Source organism: Bufo gargarizans, chromosome 9 (assembly GCF_014858855.1).
Source record: "Bufo gargarizans isolate SCDJY-AF-19 chromosome 9, ASM1485885v1, whole genome shotgun sequence".
Lineage (NCBI taxonomy): Eukaryota > Metazoa > Chordata > Amphibia > Anura > Bufonidae > Bufo > Bufo gargarizans.
The window spans coordinates 40028309-40043013 of record NC_058088.1 but is presented as its reverse complement, the minus strand read 5'-3'; the positions used below and the strand labels follow the sequence as shown (position 1 = coordinate 40043013).

Sequence of the window (14705 nt, the reverse complement as noted above, 5' to 3'; positions counted from 1 at the left end):
GTATTTCATTTGGTGGCTGTTAGGACACCACTCCACAATTCAAATTGGGCTACTTTCACACTAGCGTTTTTCTTTTCCGGCACTGAGTTACGTCCTAGGGGCTCTATATAGGAAAAGAACTGATCCGTTGTATCCCCATGCATTCTGAATGGAGAGAAATCCATTCAGGATGCATCAAGATGTCTTCAGTTCAGTCTTTTTGACTGATCAGGACAGAGATAAAACCGCAGCATGCTACGGTTTTATCTCTGGTCCAAAAAACTGAACACTTGCCTGAATGCCAGATCTAGCATTTCTTTCCCCATAGGAATATATTAGTGCCGGATCCGTTCCGCCCCCCAAAAAGGTGGAAAATAAATAAATGCTGCATCCGTTTTTTCAGATGAAACCGGAAAGACAGATTCGGCATTTCAATGCATTTCTAAGACGGATCAGAGACGGATCTGGATCCTGATCAGTCTTAGAAATGCCATCAGTTGGCATACGTTTTGACTGATCCGGCAGGCAGTTCCGGCGACGGAACTGCCTGCCAGATCACTCTGCCGCAAGTGTGAAAGTACCCTAAGGTGATGGTGTTTGCATGCTAGGTAGCTTAAAATGCTTGTAAACATTTTCAAACCAGCACATGGATCTGAATATTTTTTTGATTGCATGTATTTAAATATTTAGTAAAGGCAGTGAGTTATTCAATAAAATCTGTATAGAGTCACCTGCTGTTTATTCTATTCCCGTTTCTCCATCCACCTCAGTGGATGCAAATGCTCAGTTCCATCCTTTTAACTGCCACCATGCACAACTTCTTTAAAGGGAACCTGTCATCAACTTTATGCTTATCTCACTGAGGGCAGCATAAAATAGTGACGACTGCTCTGATGTCAGCGGTCTGTCCCTCATGAGCTAAAAGTAAGTGGTTGCTGAGAACCAGCATCATAATCATTGCAGCCCAGGCCTTGAAAAGAGTCAAATCTACCCGAGAAGAGTCCTGGTTATTCCTAATCTCCTGCTCTCCTCGCCCATCTGCTGATGATTGGCAGTTCTCTCCTAGAGAGAAAGGGAGAAAACTAGGTAGAAGACGGTCAGTCATCAGTAGGAGAGCAGGAAGTCATGAATAGCCAGGACTCTTCTCAGGTGGCCAGGACTCTTTTCCAAGCCCAGTCTGCAAAGATTGTGATGGTTCTCGGCAACCACTTTTAACTTTTAAATGAAAGACCGCTGAAATCATCTCGCCTGTCTCTACTTTATGCTGCCTTTAAGTAGTTGTATCCTGTGGAAACAAACCACAAAGACTCCAAGTACAATATGGCTAATAATCTTTATTCAATAAGACCAGGCATCACACTTGTACTCCCCCAATAAAGATCAATACATGTTACCTGTATTCATGACAGGGAGCAGTGAGTCGGTGGCCACGCCATCCAGAGCATGCAAGGTAATTTTTTTTTATTTGAGGGCTCATGGGAGATAGGACTTTGTTCTGAGGGCTTGTGGGGGGTGGGAGTCTGATCTGAGGGCTTGTGGGGGGTGGGAGTCTGATCTGAGGGCTTGTGGGGGGTTGGAGTCTGATCTGAGGGCTTGTGGGGGGTGGGGGTCTGATCTGAGGGCTTGTGGGGGTCTGATCTGAGGGCTTGTGGGGGGTGGGGGTCTGATCTGAGGGCTCGTGGGGGGTGGGGTTCTAAACGGAGGGCTCATGGTGATTTGGGGGTCTGATCGGAGGGCTCATGGTGATTTGGGGGTCTGATTGGAGATCTGATTTCATTTATTTTTATTTTTTTCTCATTTTCCTCCTCCAAATCCTATATATATATATATATATATATATATATATATATATATATATATATATATATATATATATATATATATATATATAATCTCTATCTGTTATATTTTATATTTAACAGATTTCTGTTCCCTGCTTTTTCAAATGTCCTGTTCCACTAGAGATCTGAGGTTTTGTAGCCCCAAGCATTCTTTATAAGAAGGACATTTTTTTTTTTTTCTAGACGTCTGGCGTAGCAATTGAGCTTTCATGTGAGGCCTGCTGACCTTTCCCCTGACTGCCACCAAACCTTAAGTGCTCTTAATTGCTATTTAACCAAATCAAATTCAGCTCCCAACCAAAGAATGAATTCCTTTTAAAATGGGATTGTCCTAATCATAAACCTCCAAATGAGAACGTGTCAGGAGACTATAATGGGCGTCTGTATAGATGTTGCTCATTACAGCAGGGAGTGGATGTGACCTTGGCAGCTGGCGGCAGTTACTTATAGAGGTATTGTTGAAGTGAAAGCTGAGGGGTTGTATGTACATATTTAGAGTACATTAGGATTCCAGCCGGGTAAATTGGGTTACCTCTCCCCTCTGTGGCAATATTTAGACAGCTATATACGGTTGTACTGTTGAATTCAATTTCGAGTTTCGATTAATGTAGATGGGCCTTCACTCTTGCCTTCATACCTTTTTTATGCCTGATTCCCATAAAATTTGGAACGCTTTGTAATTTGCTTATGTTGCATTGTGCATCCAGCAAGCCTTTTCTGCTCCGCTGTGGTTTGCAGTAGGGATCTAACTCCACCTAGAGAAAAAAATGAAACCTATTGCGCGTGCACACACATATAATTCTCCCTTCCAGTTACCAGCGTATACTTATGTTGCCGGATATATAGCTGCAATATGAGACTGAACGCCCCCCCCCCCCCCCCCACGCTGGTGTCTTGTTACTGTCGTCCCTTCATGTTTCCCTTTAATCTGCCCAGTTCAAGCTGCTAGTTGATGTTTTATTGTGTATCGCCAGCTGTGGGGTTGGGTGAAGTTCTCATACACCTTGTCTCGGGAAAGCAGGCGTAGCACATGCACACACACAATCTGAGGAATTTAAATATGGATGTATTACAGTTTGCATGACTGCTTCTGCTGCTCTGGCCTGAAATATCAGGCCACACCTTGCAGGTATTCATTTTGGGATCGAGTACCTGTATGTGCCTTAAAGGAGATCAAGTCCCCATCACTAAATAGAGTATTCTCAAATTTTTTTTTTCATTTTTTACTGTCGTATGTTTAAGTGAAAAAAAATGAAAATGTAATACTTCCTATATATTAGCATTTATACATCTGTGATGTAGTCTCTGGAACCACTGAGAATTATTTTCTGCAGCTCAGATTAGAATTTAGCTTGCATGGACATAGGTCATGTATAATTTAAATGGTTATGCCACCTTTGGAGCGGGGGCAGACCTGCAAAGGGAAGCATACTTGCCTTCTTCTCGGCCTTAGTTGCCTCACTCACTCGGGATCTCTGCTGTCAACATCTACTTTGACGCTGCTGCTGCCAATTGCTGGCCTTAGAGGTGACCTCATCCCCTTTCATCATGTGACCAATTAATATGATGCAAGGAGAGTAGGGCAGCAATCGGCTGTAATGGTGTCAAAGCAGATGTTGACAGCGGGGGGGGGGGGGGGGGGGGGACCAGAGCCGGCAGCCAAGGCTGGAGAGTGAAGGAGCCCTGGGCCCAGTGCCAGAGAGCAGTTAAGTATGCTTCTCTTTGCAGGTCTGCCCAGAAGAAAGGGGGGTTACTAACCGCCAACATCCGAAAGGTGGCCAACCGTTTTAAGGTGGCCATACATATTAGAATAAAGTTGATGAAAATGGGTACTTTTAACCATAATTTGTCAAGTGACATTTGTGGACAAACTAAATCATTTTAGAACCAAGGAGACAGTCATCGTCTAAATTGAAGTAGACCATGTTTGAACTTTTGTCTAATAGACCACAAATAATCATTCATGGTTTGCCTGGTGTTATTGAACATGTATAGCCAGTTAGAAAGACAGTGGTGGCCAGTTGTGGACTAAAAGGTATATGACTGAAAGATAGATCTGGTGAACAATGATTCTTTGCAAAGATTGTTTAGCGCTCACCCAACTTTTGTCTGTGTATGGCCACGTTTATACTGAATGGGTTACAGGCTATACTTTTGACCTAATCCTAACTATCATAGGTAAAGGACTTACAGATGTCTTTCTCTTGTGAAGGCCCACAGGGGAATATAATTATAACCCATCACATTCCTTTGGTTCTGGATGTGCTTCTTGGAGACCACCATGTCTGATTTTATAGTTTTACTACATATACGGTTCTGGTAAAACGGTTAGGAAGGGATCTTGCTCTTTTCCAATCTGCAAAGGACTAATGTCTACCTATTGTTTATGCCTTATGCTTTTTCAAGGGCCTTTTCCTCCTAACTTTACAGTGGTAGAGAAGCAAGTTGTCCCGTTTTTGGTAAATTTTTGGTTCACAGCATGCAAACCAGATGTAGACTTACATTTTGCTGACCGTGTGGACATCAGTTTATTGGTAGAATAGTTCTGTTGTTTCCAAAGACCTAGTTTCTGAAGTTATTTTACATAATTTTCAATTTTGACCACATAGAGAAGGAATAATGTCAGCAAGTCTGGAGGTAAATTGTTGGCATTGAAGTTCTCCCATCGCAATATTTATGGCATGTTGACAGGATATGCCACAAATATCTATAGGTTTGGGTTCCACCTCCGGGACCTGCTCCTGTCTCCAGAACGGGGCCTATGAGGTGAAGAGAGTGAGCAGCCGCGCATGCGAGACACCCTCCATTCACCACTGTGGGAGTTCCAAAAATACCTGAGCGCTGGCTCAGCTATTTTTAGCAGTCCAGTTGCGGTGGCCACACTTGCTCAGCTTGCCTTCCATCAATTTCTATAGGACTTCCGAAAATAGCCACACATGCTTGCTGGGCTATTTTCAGATGTCCCATAGCACAGAATGGAGAGTACACCACACATGCAGACATGGGTCCCTTCAAAGGAACCATTGGTCACACCTCTGGGACCTTTTTCCTATCTGACTGGCATATCGTAGTGATATACCATAAATGTTGAGATGGGACAACCCCTTTAATTTTCTTTGCATCAGGTTATTGATTAGAACACACAAACCATAGTAAACTATCACGTGAAAACACCAAGTTGGAGCTCACCATACACCACAGAGGAGTACGGGCACAGGACCGGAACCAAGGCTGGGAAGTAGCAAAAAAAAGTTGATTGTCCAGCTTCACCACGTAGTGCGTATTTTATTAGGAAAAGTGCCTAAAACCATCTATCAATTGGAGTCATTAAAAAATTATCCGGTTTCTCACATACATACTTGTTATGGTGCCCCCTTGTGTTCTTTTTATTCCCTCCCAGAACATCCACCCAGTATGTCCAGTGCCGGTGATCAGACAAGCTTAGTAGGTTAATCAGATAGTCTGGATCCTCTTGTACATGGGTGGCAGAATGATTGCTTTTATTGTACAGGCCAGACTAAGATTTAGTGCAGTAGAAAAGGCATTTTCTCGCTAGCACCTTATACATAGACTTTGTTCACATCTCTGGCAGCAGATCTGGCAAGACTGTTTCAGCATTAGCAACCTTCCATATTTCGATGGATCCGGCATTGCTATAGAATCTATAGTTCACCATTGTAATAAGGTCCAGCGTTAAACCGGACGTTTTTCACCATAAATGCCGGGTTGCAGTCAACAGTTTTTGGTCCAGCCAAAAGCCGGCATTTCTGTGGGTGCCATAACAAAAATATAACACATTAAAACTCGTGGAACTTAGAAAAAATTATATATTCATCACACAAAACAAGTTTTTGAAATTAGGAACATTAATCAATCAATGGGTTTGACTGGCATTTTTAAAAGTAGAACCTAAAGAGCTCCTAACCTTTCCTACCTTGTCTGTTTAATGTTTGTAGAAAAATTGGGACAAATGGGAGTCATCTCAGAAAGTTGCAGTAGTGACATGTATGCTATATCTGGCGCCAAAAAGTAGGAAACATCTGACAGGAACCAGCACCCTTAGAAATGTACTAGGTGAGCCGATGTTTAGAGAGGACCTGTCACCTCTTCTGACATCTGTTTTAGAAGCTACTTGCGTTCCCCAAGTAATTAAAGTTCTGGAGCATCTATTCTTCTGACTGATCTGCTATTCCTTTGTTATTCCTTCCAGAATGTATGAATGAATCGCTAGCATATTGCAGTGAAGGTCCACCTGGGTGCTACCAGTTGGATCTGTCTCTGCACGGTCTGACATTATCCAATCAGTGCTGCCAGTTGCTCAACTAACACATTTTCTAGAGGTGCTTGTTCCTGGCAGATCTTTCTTACTTTTTGGCTCCAGATATAGTGTATATGCTGCTACTGCAACTTTTTGAGATGACTCCTATTTGCCCCAATTTTTCTACAAACCATCTAACCGAGAGAAACCTTTGGTTTTATTGTATGGAATAGAAGAGTAGAGACATATATCTCGCTTTATTTTATTTTCAAACAATAATGTATTGTAGCATTGTGAGCCAGCAGAAGTTTTCTTGGTGTCCCGAGAGGGAGGCAAGGTATGATTTGTCGTTCTTGAGTTCTTTGTGTGACCGTCATACACTGGACTTGTGTTGATGTAGTGATTTAATGAGTGTAGTGTATTTGTCGCGCTGCCATAAAACATGTTTTTACAGCACGGCTAAAACGGGAAAGTAATCCTCTGTGTGTGTGTTTGTGTGTAGGACTTTGTTCGAATGACTTGCAACAGAGGTGTTAATTTATGGAACTGAAAAGTCCAGACGGCGCAAGCCAACATCAATTTCTCTTTTCAGGCAAAGAGAGAACTTCTTCTTGTCTTTGTGTTTTTCTTTATGACACCGACTTCGCTTCTTAATTCATATTTGCAGATTATACTTAATGATGCGGCAGCTATACAGTGTATAACCTTAAAGAGGTTGTGCAAGAATCGGGGAGGGTGGTTTGCAAACACTGCAGGTAACCCCCCCCCCCCCCCCCCAACTAGTTAACACCCCCTGTACCCTTACTGCAGACTGCTAGCAAATCATTCATAACTTTTTAGCAGGGATAATAAAGGAATGGCACAACATAAAGCCATAAGACTATGTGCTCCAGAATTGTTATTGCATGAGGAATGTATGTAGATATTAAACCGGGCATGTCAGGAGAGGTTAAAGGCCCTCTTTAAGACTTCTAGAACACCACAATTTTATTTTATTTTTTTAATGTTTTATTTTCCAAAAAATAGGGATCACCACAATTTTTTAGATTACTGTTTGTATGGTGTTTTCTTTTGACTTTATATATTTTAATTTTATTTATTAATTTTTTCTTTTGTGGCTTTGTTCCACTACCTGCACACATTAGAACTAGCCTATTTTAGGACTTCAGTTTTTTTCCCCATTAATTTAGCATTTCCTGTTTATAACCCCTATGTGAATAATCTAGAACGTGGTCGAAAGTATCGCCCACTGTTCGTATTTCGAATATATATTTCTCATAGATCTTAAGTTAGGAGTTTAATTTTCAAAACCACAGTGGACTTTTAGCGATGGAAAATGCAATCTGTCTTCCCGAGATGCACCCTCCGCCCCTTTACATTTGACAGTGCAGGGGTGGTATTACACAAACATATATGTATGCTAGAAATATATATATTTTATTTCGTCAAACCACACAGCCCTGACTTTAATGGTTAGCCGATGTGGCCGCCTTTTTCGTGTATAGCAATTTCCAGATTGTGTCGCTGCACAAATTCCGAACATTCTCTAAGAAACCCCACTTTTCTCATTCAGACAGCAAATACCGCTTGTTATGGGGTTTTATTTTTAGTAACTTTGTTTTAGATTGTATTGATTTCATATGCACAGGAAGGAACTTTCTTGGAGCTGTAGTTCATATTCATGCAGCAAATATGTGAGAATTGCTGATTATTTGTATTGGCTAGCATTTTTTAATTTTAAAGAGGTTAACTGGTTTCCAAAAATAAAAAAAAATGATTTGCTGTGTCTTGAAAAGTTATACCGTGTTTGAAAATAATTTCCAACCAGGTCTCATCAGTTTCAGTATCTCTGCTTGCTGTCAGTGAATGGAACCCTTCTTTGTTCGCTTTGGTTCTCCAGAGGAAGACTATCTGACCTGGTTCACAGAGCTCTGATACATGTAGCAAGCAGTGCGATCCATTGTTCTTTCACGTACGGTTTGCGTTATTGTTGGCAGCACACCCCATGTTTAGAAAGATGCGATCATTAATAAATGAGTGTTTGATCGCATGTTTACATGTGGCAGGAACGAACACGCACGTTTGTCAGCGTTTTAGGCATTTTTGGTAACGCAGGCTAGCCTTCTGGGCAAAGATGCTGGATTTCTGACAGACACCTGCAAGGCTTCATTTTAATTTCCTGAGATCTGTCAGGGTTGGTATATATTTGAAAACGGATCTAGCATAGCTGTCCTGAATAAAGGGAAGCCAGGATGTTAAAGAGGGCCTCTAACGTCTCCTGACATGGGTTTTAGCAACTACTTGCATTCTCCATGTAATAAAGATTCTGGAGCATCTATTCTTGTGACTATAATGAGCCATTCCTTTATTATTCCGTCTCGAAGTTATGAATGAATTACTTTCTAGCAGTTTGCACTGAAGGTCCAGGTGGGTGTTAGCAGTTGGCGGTGAGTCCCTGCAATACTCCCAACTAGTGACACTTATCTGGACCTTCATTGTAAACTGCTAGTAATTGATGTATAGCTTCTAGAAGGAATAGCACATTATAGGGTCATAATAATAGATGTTCCAGAATTATTGCATGGTGAATGCAAGGAGTTACTAAAACAGACATGTCAGTAGAGGTTACTGGAAATGCATCTGTCAGCAGTTTTCTACCTATGACACTGTCTGACCTGTTACATGTGCACTTGGCAGTTGAAGGCATCTGTGTTGGTCCCATGTTCATATGTGTCCGCATTGCTGATAAAAATGATGTTTTAATATATGCAAATAAGTCTCTAGGATCAAAGGGGGCGTTATCATTACACCTAGAGGCTCCGCTTTAGCTGCAATTGCTCTTTGACGGGCCCAGGCAGTGACAACATCCTAATGCCAGCCTGGTCCTGTCAATCAAAGTGCAGAGGGTGTGGCAGCTGCAGAGAGAGCAGAGCTTTTAGGTGTAACGACAACGCCCCCGTTGCTCCTAGAGCCTCATTTCCATATATTAACATCATTTTTCTCAGCAATGCGGGCACATATGAACATGGGACCAACACAGATGTCTTCAGCTGCCAAGTGCATATGTAATGGGTCAAACAGTGTACAAATATGCTGACAGTGCATTAGCGGCTTACATTTTGGTCTGGTTAAGTACCTGTCAACCAAACGCCACCATAGATACATGTCTTCAGTGTTGGCAGAGGGGTAATGAGCCACTGCCATACACATCTGGAGGAGAGTGAGGAGGCCCTTCAAACACATTAGATGTTCAGCCGATGTACTTCTAATGTGTGTGGCCAGCTTCATGGTGTCCATTCTGTACACTGACTGGGGGTACATTGCTGTTAACCCTTCTTTAATTGCTTTCCTTAGACATATGGTAGTTGGTAAGTCAAACTAATATTCTGGTCCTTTTCTAAAATAAATGTTTTTTTTCTTCCATCATAGAATTTTTTAAAGAACTTCTTAAGAATGCGGAATCATCACTGAATGACATGTTTGTGAGGACTTATGGGCGATTGTACATGCAGAACTCAGAACTTTTTAAGGACTTCTTTGTGGAGCTGAGGAAGTACTACGTCGGAGGGAACGTAAACTTGGAGGAAATGATCAATGACTTCTGGTCTCGGCTGCTGGAGCGCATGTTCCCACTATTAAACCCACAGTATCACTTCACCGATGAGTATCTGGAGTGTGTCAGCAAGTACATTGACCAGCTTAAACCATTTGGAGATGTACCACGTAAGCTTAAGCTCCACGTGACCCGTTCCTTTGTGGCAGCCCGCACCTTTGCACAAGGTCTAGCCATGGCCAGGGATGTGATCAACAAGGTGTCCATGGTAAGAGCTTTTACTTTTCTACCTTGGCAGTCTTCAGATATTATTGGCATTGGTTCCTGTATATGTCAGCGGATTGCTTCTTCTCGTGACTCATTCCATCGAATGACTGCTGCTCTGTGCACAGATTGTTAGGTTAATGGAATTGGCCTGGCACAGATATACAGAGACCACACACGCTCGCCAGCTATACGTATGGCAGTGTTAGAAAAGGAGAACTTTGTGCTGTAGGCAGGTTCTGTTCCGTAAAATTCTGAGTTATTAGACATGGCAGCAAAAAACGTTAGCATTTTTTTTTGCTGACAACTTATGGGTGAAACTTTTTGATTTAAATAGTTTATAGCATGGAACATACGAGCGTCCTTCTTTTTCCCTATAACGGTGCAAAGATAATCAGTCTTAAATTAAAGGGGTTTTCCGGGAGTTCAAAATTGATGACCTATTCTCAGGCTAGGTCACCAGTATGAGAACGGTGGGGTCTGACACTGGCACCCCTGCCGATCAGCGGTTTGAAGAGCCTGCGCCACGGCCTCCTCGCAGCTTACCAAACACATATATTTTTTTTTCTTTGCCTTCCTCTGGATCAACTTGCAGAATGACAGGCCGAACTGGATGGACAAATGTCTTTTTTCGGCCTTATGTACTATGTACTATGTTACTATGTTACAGCACCGTCCATTGGATAGTGGCTGTGCATGGTATTGCAGCTCAGCCCAATTCATTTGAATGGGACTGAGCTGCGCGTAGGCTGTGACCGATGAACGTGACCTCACCCTCTTAGAAAGAGGACGCTGTGCTCACCGGAGCACCACAGACTAATCAGACAGCTGATCGGCATGGGTGCCGGGAGTTGGACACCCATCGTTCAGATATTCATGGCCTATCCTGAGGATAGGCCATCAATAGGAGGATTTTGGACAACCCTTTAAATGCCTTTTGTAGGTGCAGCTTTATAACGAACGGTCTGCTCCATGTTGATATTACACGCGCTTCAGATTCACGACTCGAAAATAGTGCCTGCATATTCTGCAGAGCAGTACGGAAATTACTGTTCACAACGGTGCGTCTCCCTCTGGCGGCTCCCAGTCTAAGGGCCCTATTACACTGCCGATAAGCACGTCTATAGGCGCTTGTTTGCATTGACCTATCATACAGACCAATGCTAAATAAATGTGCGAGGAACGATTGCAAATCGGCTGATAAATAATGATGGGCTGATGTGAATGTAGCCCTACCTGTGCATAGGTGATGGATGTACTCCTCTAGACGACAAGTATTGAACTTGTGACGTTGCCTATAGTTTCTAAATTCTTATGTATGGCCACACGTAAGGCTACTTTCACACTTGCGTTCGGGGCTCCGCTTGTGAGTTCCGTTTGAAGGCTCTCACAAGCGGCCCCGAACGGATCCGTACTGCCCCAATGCATTCTGAGTGGATGCGGATCCGCTCAGAATGCATCAGTCTGGCACCGTTTGGCCTCCGTTCCGCTCAGCAGGCGGACACCTGAACGCAGCTTGCAGCGTTTTGGTGTCCGCCTAGCCGTGCGGAGCCAGACGGATCCGTCCAGACTTACAATGCAAGTCAATGGGGACGGATCCGTTTGACGTTGACACAATATGGTGCAATTGCAAACGGATCCGTCCCCCATTGACTTTCAATGTAAAGTCCTATAATATACCATCAGATCGGAGTTTTCTCCAATCCGATGGTATATTTTAACTTGAAGTGTCCCCATCACCATGGGATCGCCTCTGTTAGAATATACCATCGGATTTGAGTTAGATTGTGAAACTCAGGAGGGGGGGGGCTGCCTGCACTGGCCACCAATGAGTTAAAAACAGGGGGAGGGGGGGTGGTCTGCCCCCTGCTGCCTGGCAGCACCTCCCAGGCAGCAGGGGGCAGTCATGTACACAGTTCTTTTAGTATATTCTAACTTGAAGCGTCCCCATCACCATGGGAACGCTTCTGTGTTAGAATATACTGTTGGATCTAAGTTTTTACGAAGTGAAAAATCAGATCTGAAAAAAAAAAAACGTTATGCAAACGGATCCGTTCTGAACGGATGCAAGCGTTTGCATTATAGGAGCGGCTCCGTCTGTACAGACACCAGATGGATCCGCTCCGAACGCAAGTGTGAAAGTAGCCTAACATAAATGCTGCACATTTTTCGCAGTGGAATTGCATACAGTAAATTCACAGTAGCCGCAGTGGGAAAGATTTCCCCAAATCTCATTCACAACCAGCAGAGAGTGTCCACCCAACACTGGGTCTCAGCTCCACAGATGCCTCACTCGGGTCCTTCACCGTCAGCATCCACTTGTGGCCTGTGACCTGCTCTCCTTGTCATGTCAATTGGTCACTTGACGCATGGGTGGCAGGTAACCACCGCGGCCGGTCTTTAGCAGGAGTAGCGTGAAAGCGGATACTGAAGGGAGGCTTGCCAGAAAAAAACTAAATCCACAGCTTGTCAATTTAAGTTGCGGATACCCGCCGCAGATTTTATCCTTTGCAATACAGAAGGTGAAATCTGCGACATATCCACAGTGTTTCTTCACCAAAATCTTCAGAGGACTCGTTACATGTGGTCATCTCCTTACCCGGCATGACGGTGTGCAGGATTGGCACTTTCATAGAAATTTATGTAAAGCTCGTAGGACAGCTCCAGTCATGCATACTTCTGTTGGAATATGCAGCCATCTTCTTCCAGGCATTGTATGTCAGAAATCACAACCTACCTATGTCCTAAGGTCCGCATCGGGACAGGACCTGCTGCTCGCATTAGCAATGGACTACAATGGGGCACATTTGCACTGTGAAAAATCATATGATGCTGCTTGTATAATGTCCATAGACACACCTATGCCATTACAGATCTGAGGATCTGAGCCAGGATCTTGCTAATTAAACATTGCTAAAGTCTTGACGAGTCTCCAAGCCTGCGAGCTGCTTGAGGGCACATGTGCAGGATGTATCTGGCTACAAAAATGTTCTGTATTTCAGGCGTGTGCAGATTTATTTTTATAGAACTGCAATCATTATAAGATGCTGAATCCTTTCCCCTGGATAGTATAGTGATTTTTTTTTTTTTAGAGAGTTATGTTAAGAATGGTTGTTGCATTCACATTGCCTATTGAAAGGTGGCCTATCTTTAGGGTATGTGTGATCGTGGGGGATCCAACCACTAGGAAGCCCCTTTACAGGGGATTTGTCACCTCTGCTGACATACTTTAATTCCTCATGCAATATCAATTCTGGAGCATCTATTCCTATGACTCTATCTTGTGCCATTCCTGTGTTATTTATACTAGAAGTTTATGGATGGTCAGCATCTTGCAGTACAGGTTATCCTATCTTAGACAATGGGGGCATATCGCCAGGATATGCCCCCATTTTCTGATAGGTACGGGTCCCACCTACAAGGAGAACTGAGCCGGGGAGAGCTGTGGCTGGAGGACCCCCGGGGTCCGTCCACCACCAGGCGCAGCTACCGCGTCTCCCATTAAAGTGAATGGGAGCCCACCGCGCATGCGCAGCCACAGCTCCCATTCATTTCTGTGCGCCCTTCTCAACTTTCTCCGCTCCCTTCTCTTTGTAGGTGCGGATCCCAGAGGTGGGACCCGCACCTATCAGACAATGGGGGGCATATCCTAGCAATATGCCCCCCTAGTCTAAGATGGGATAACCACTTTAATGGTAATACCCAGCAGTACCATTAATGTAAACTTATAGCAGGAATGGCACAACAGAGAGTCATAAGAATAGATGCTCCATAATTGTCAGGATAGGTGACAGGTCCTCTTTAAAGGGAACCTTTCTGCTCCCTCACAGTGGGTAGCGTAGTGTAGTGATAGACCTGCTGATATCAGCGGTCTCTTATGGGTGTATGAAGAGGGTTGGCCCATGATGGCATCTTGCTAGGATATGCTATCTAGAGCAGTGTTTCCCAACCAGCGTGCCTCCAGCTGTTGCAAAACTACAACTCCCAGCATGCCTGGACAGCCTTTGGCTGTGCGAGCATGCTGGGAAGTGTAGTTTTGCAACAGCTGGAGGCACGCTGGTTGGGAAACACTGATCTAGAGGACGGTTCCCTCGAAGAGAAGAACACACTGCACACGTTCGGCGTTCTCTCCATTCTTTGCTATGGGAGTTCTAAAAACAGCTGAGGGAGTGCGCTCAGCTATTTTCGGGAGTCCCATAGTAGTGGATAGAGGGCACATCACTCAAGCTTGGACGGAGGTTGGCAGCACATGCGTGGCTGCTCTGTTTACTTTGGGGTCCAGTTCTGGAGATAGCTGTAGGTCCTACATCTGGGACCCACTCTAATCTGAAATTTTTGGCATATCCTAGTGATTTGCTATCAATTTCCCAGTTTTATAGAACTGAGCTCTGAAGCTGCATAGAATGCACTAGCGCTGCAAGAGACGAGTCCGATGAAATGTGTACTGTAGAAGCTGGCCTGCCCTCCAGACAATGATTGACAACAGAATTACAACAACTGTCAGTCGTCATCTGGACATCGGCGCATAGGTCTCGTCATCAAACTCGTCTCCTGCGGCTGTAGCGCGTTGGACTCGTCTCCTGCGGCTGTAGCGCGTTGGACTCGTCTCCTGCGGCTGTAGCGCGTTGGACTCGTCTCCTGCAGCTCCCTATGATAGGGCAGCACCGTAGACCTGGAAGATCAGAAATGAAGCAGTGTTATTACTGTATGAATAATCATCATTTTGTAAATGGGGTCAGTATTTGTTTGCATGTTACTGCAGCCATAACACATTGCTTACATATTTCAGGGATACCACGTATTCATCCCA

General features: G+C 43.9%; 1 protein-coding gene across 1 annotated transcript in view; it reads left to right on the top strand.

Moving 5' to 3' along the window:
* Positions 1–14705, top strand: part of LOC122946394 (glypican-4-like) — a 104409-nt gene that overhangs the window by 51654 nt on the left and 38050 nt on the right. The window contains exon 3 of the mRNA XM_044305993.1: positions 9508–9899. Within this exon, the coding sequence (XP_044161928.1) occupies positions 9508–9899 (392 nt within the window). The remainder of the gene's footprint in view (positions 1–9507; positions 9900–14705) is intronic.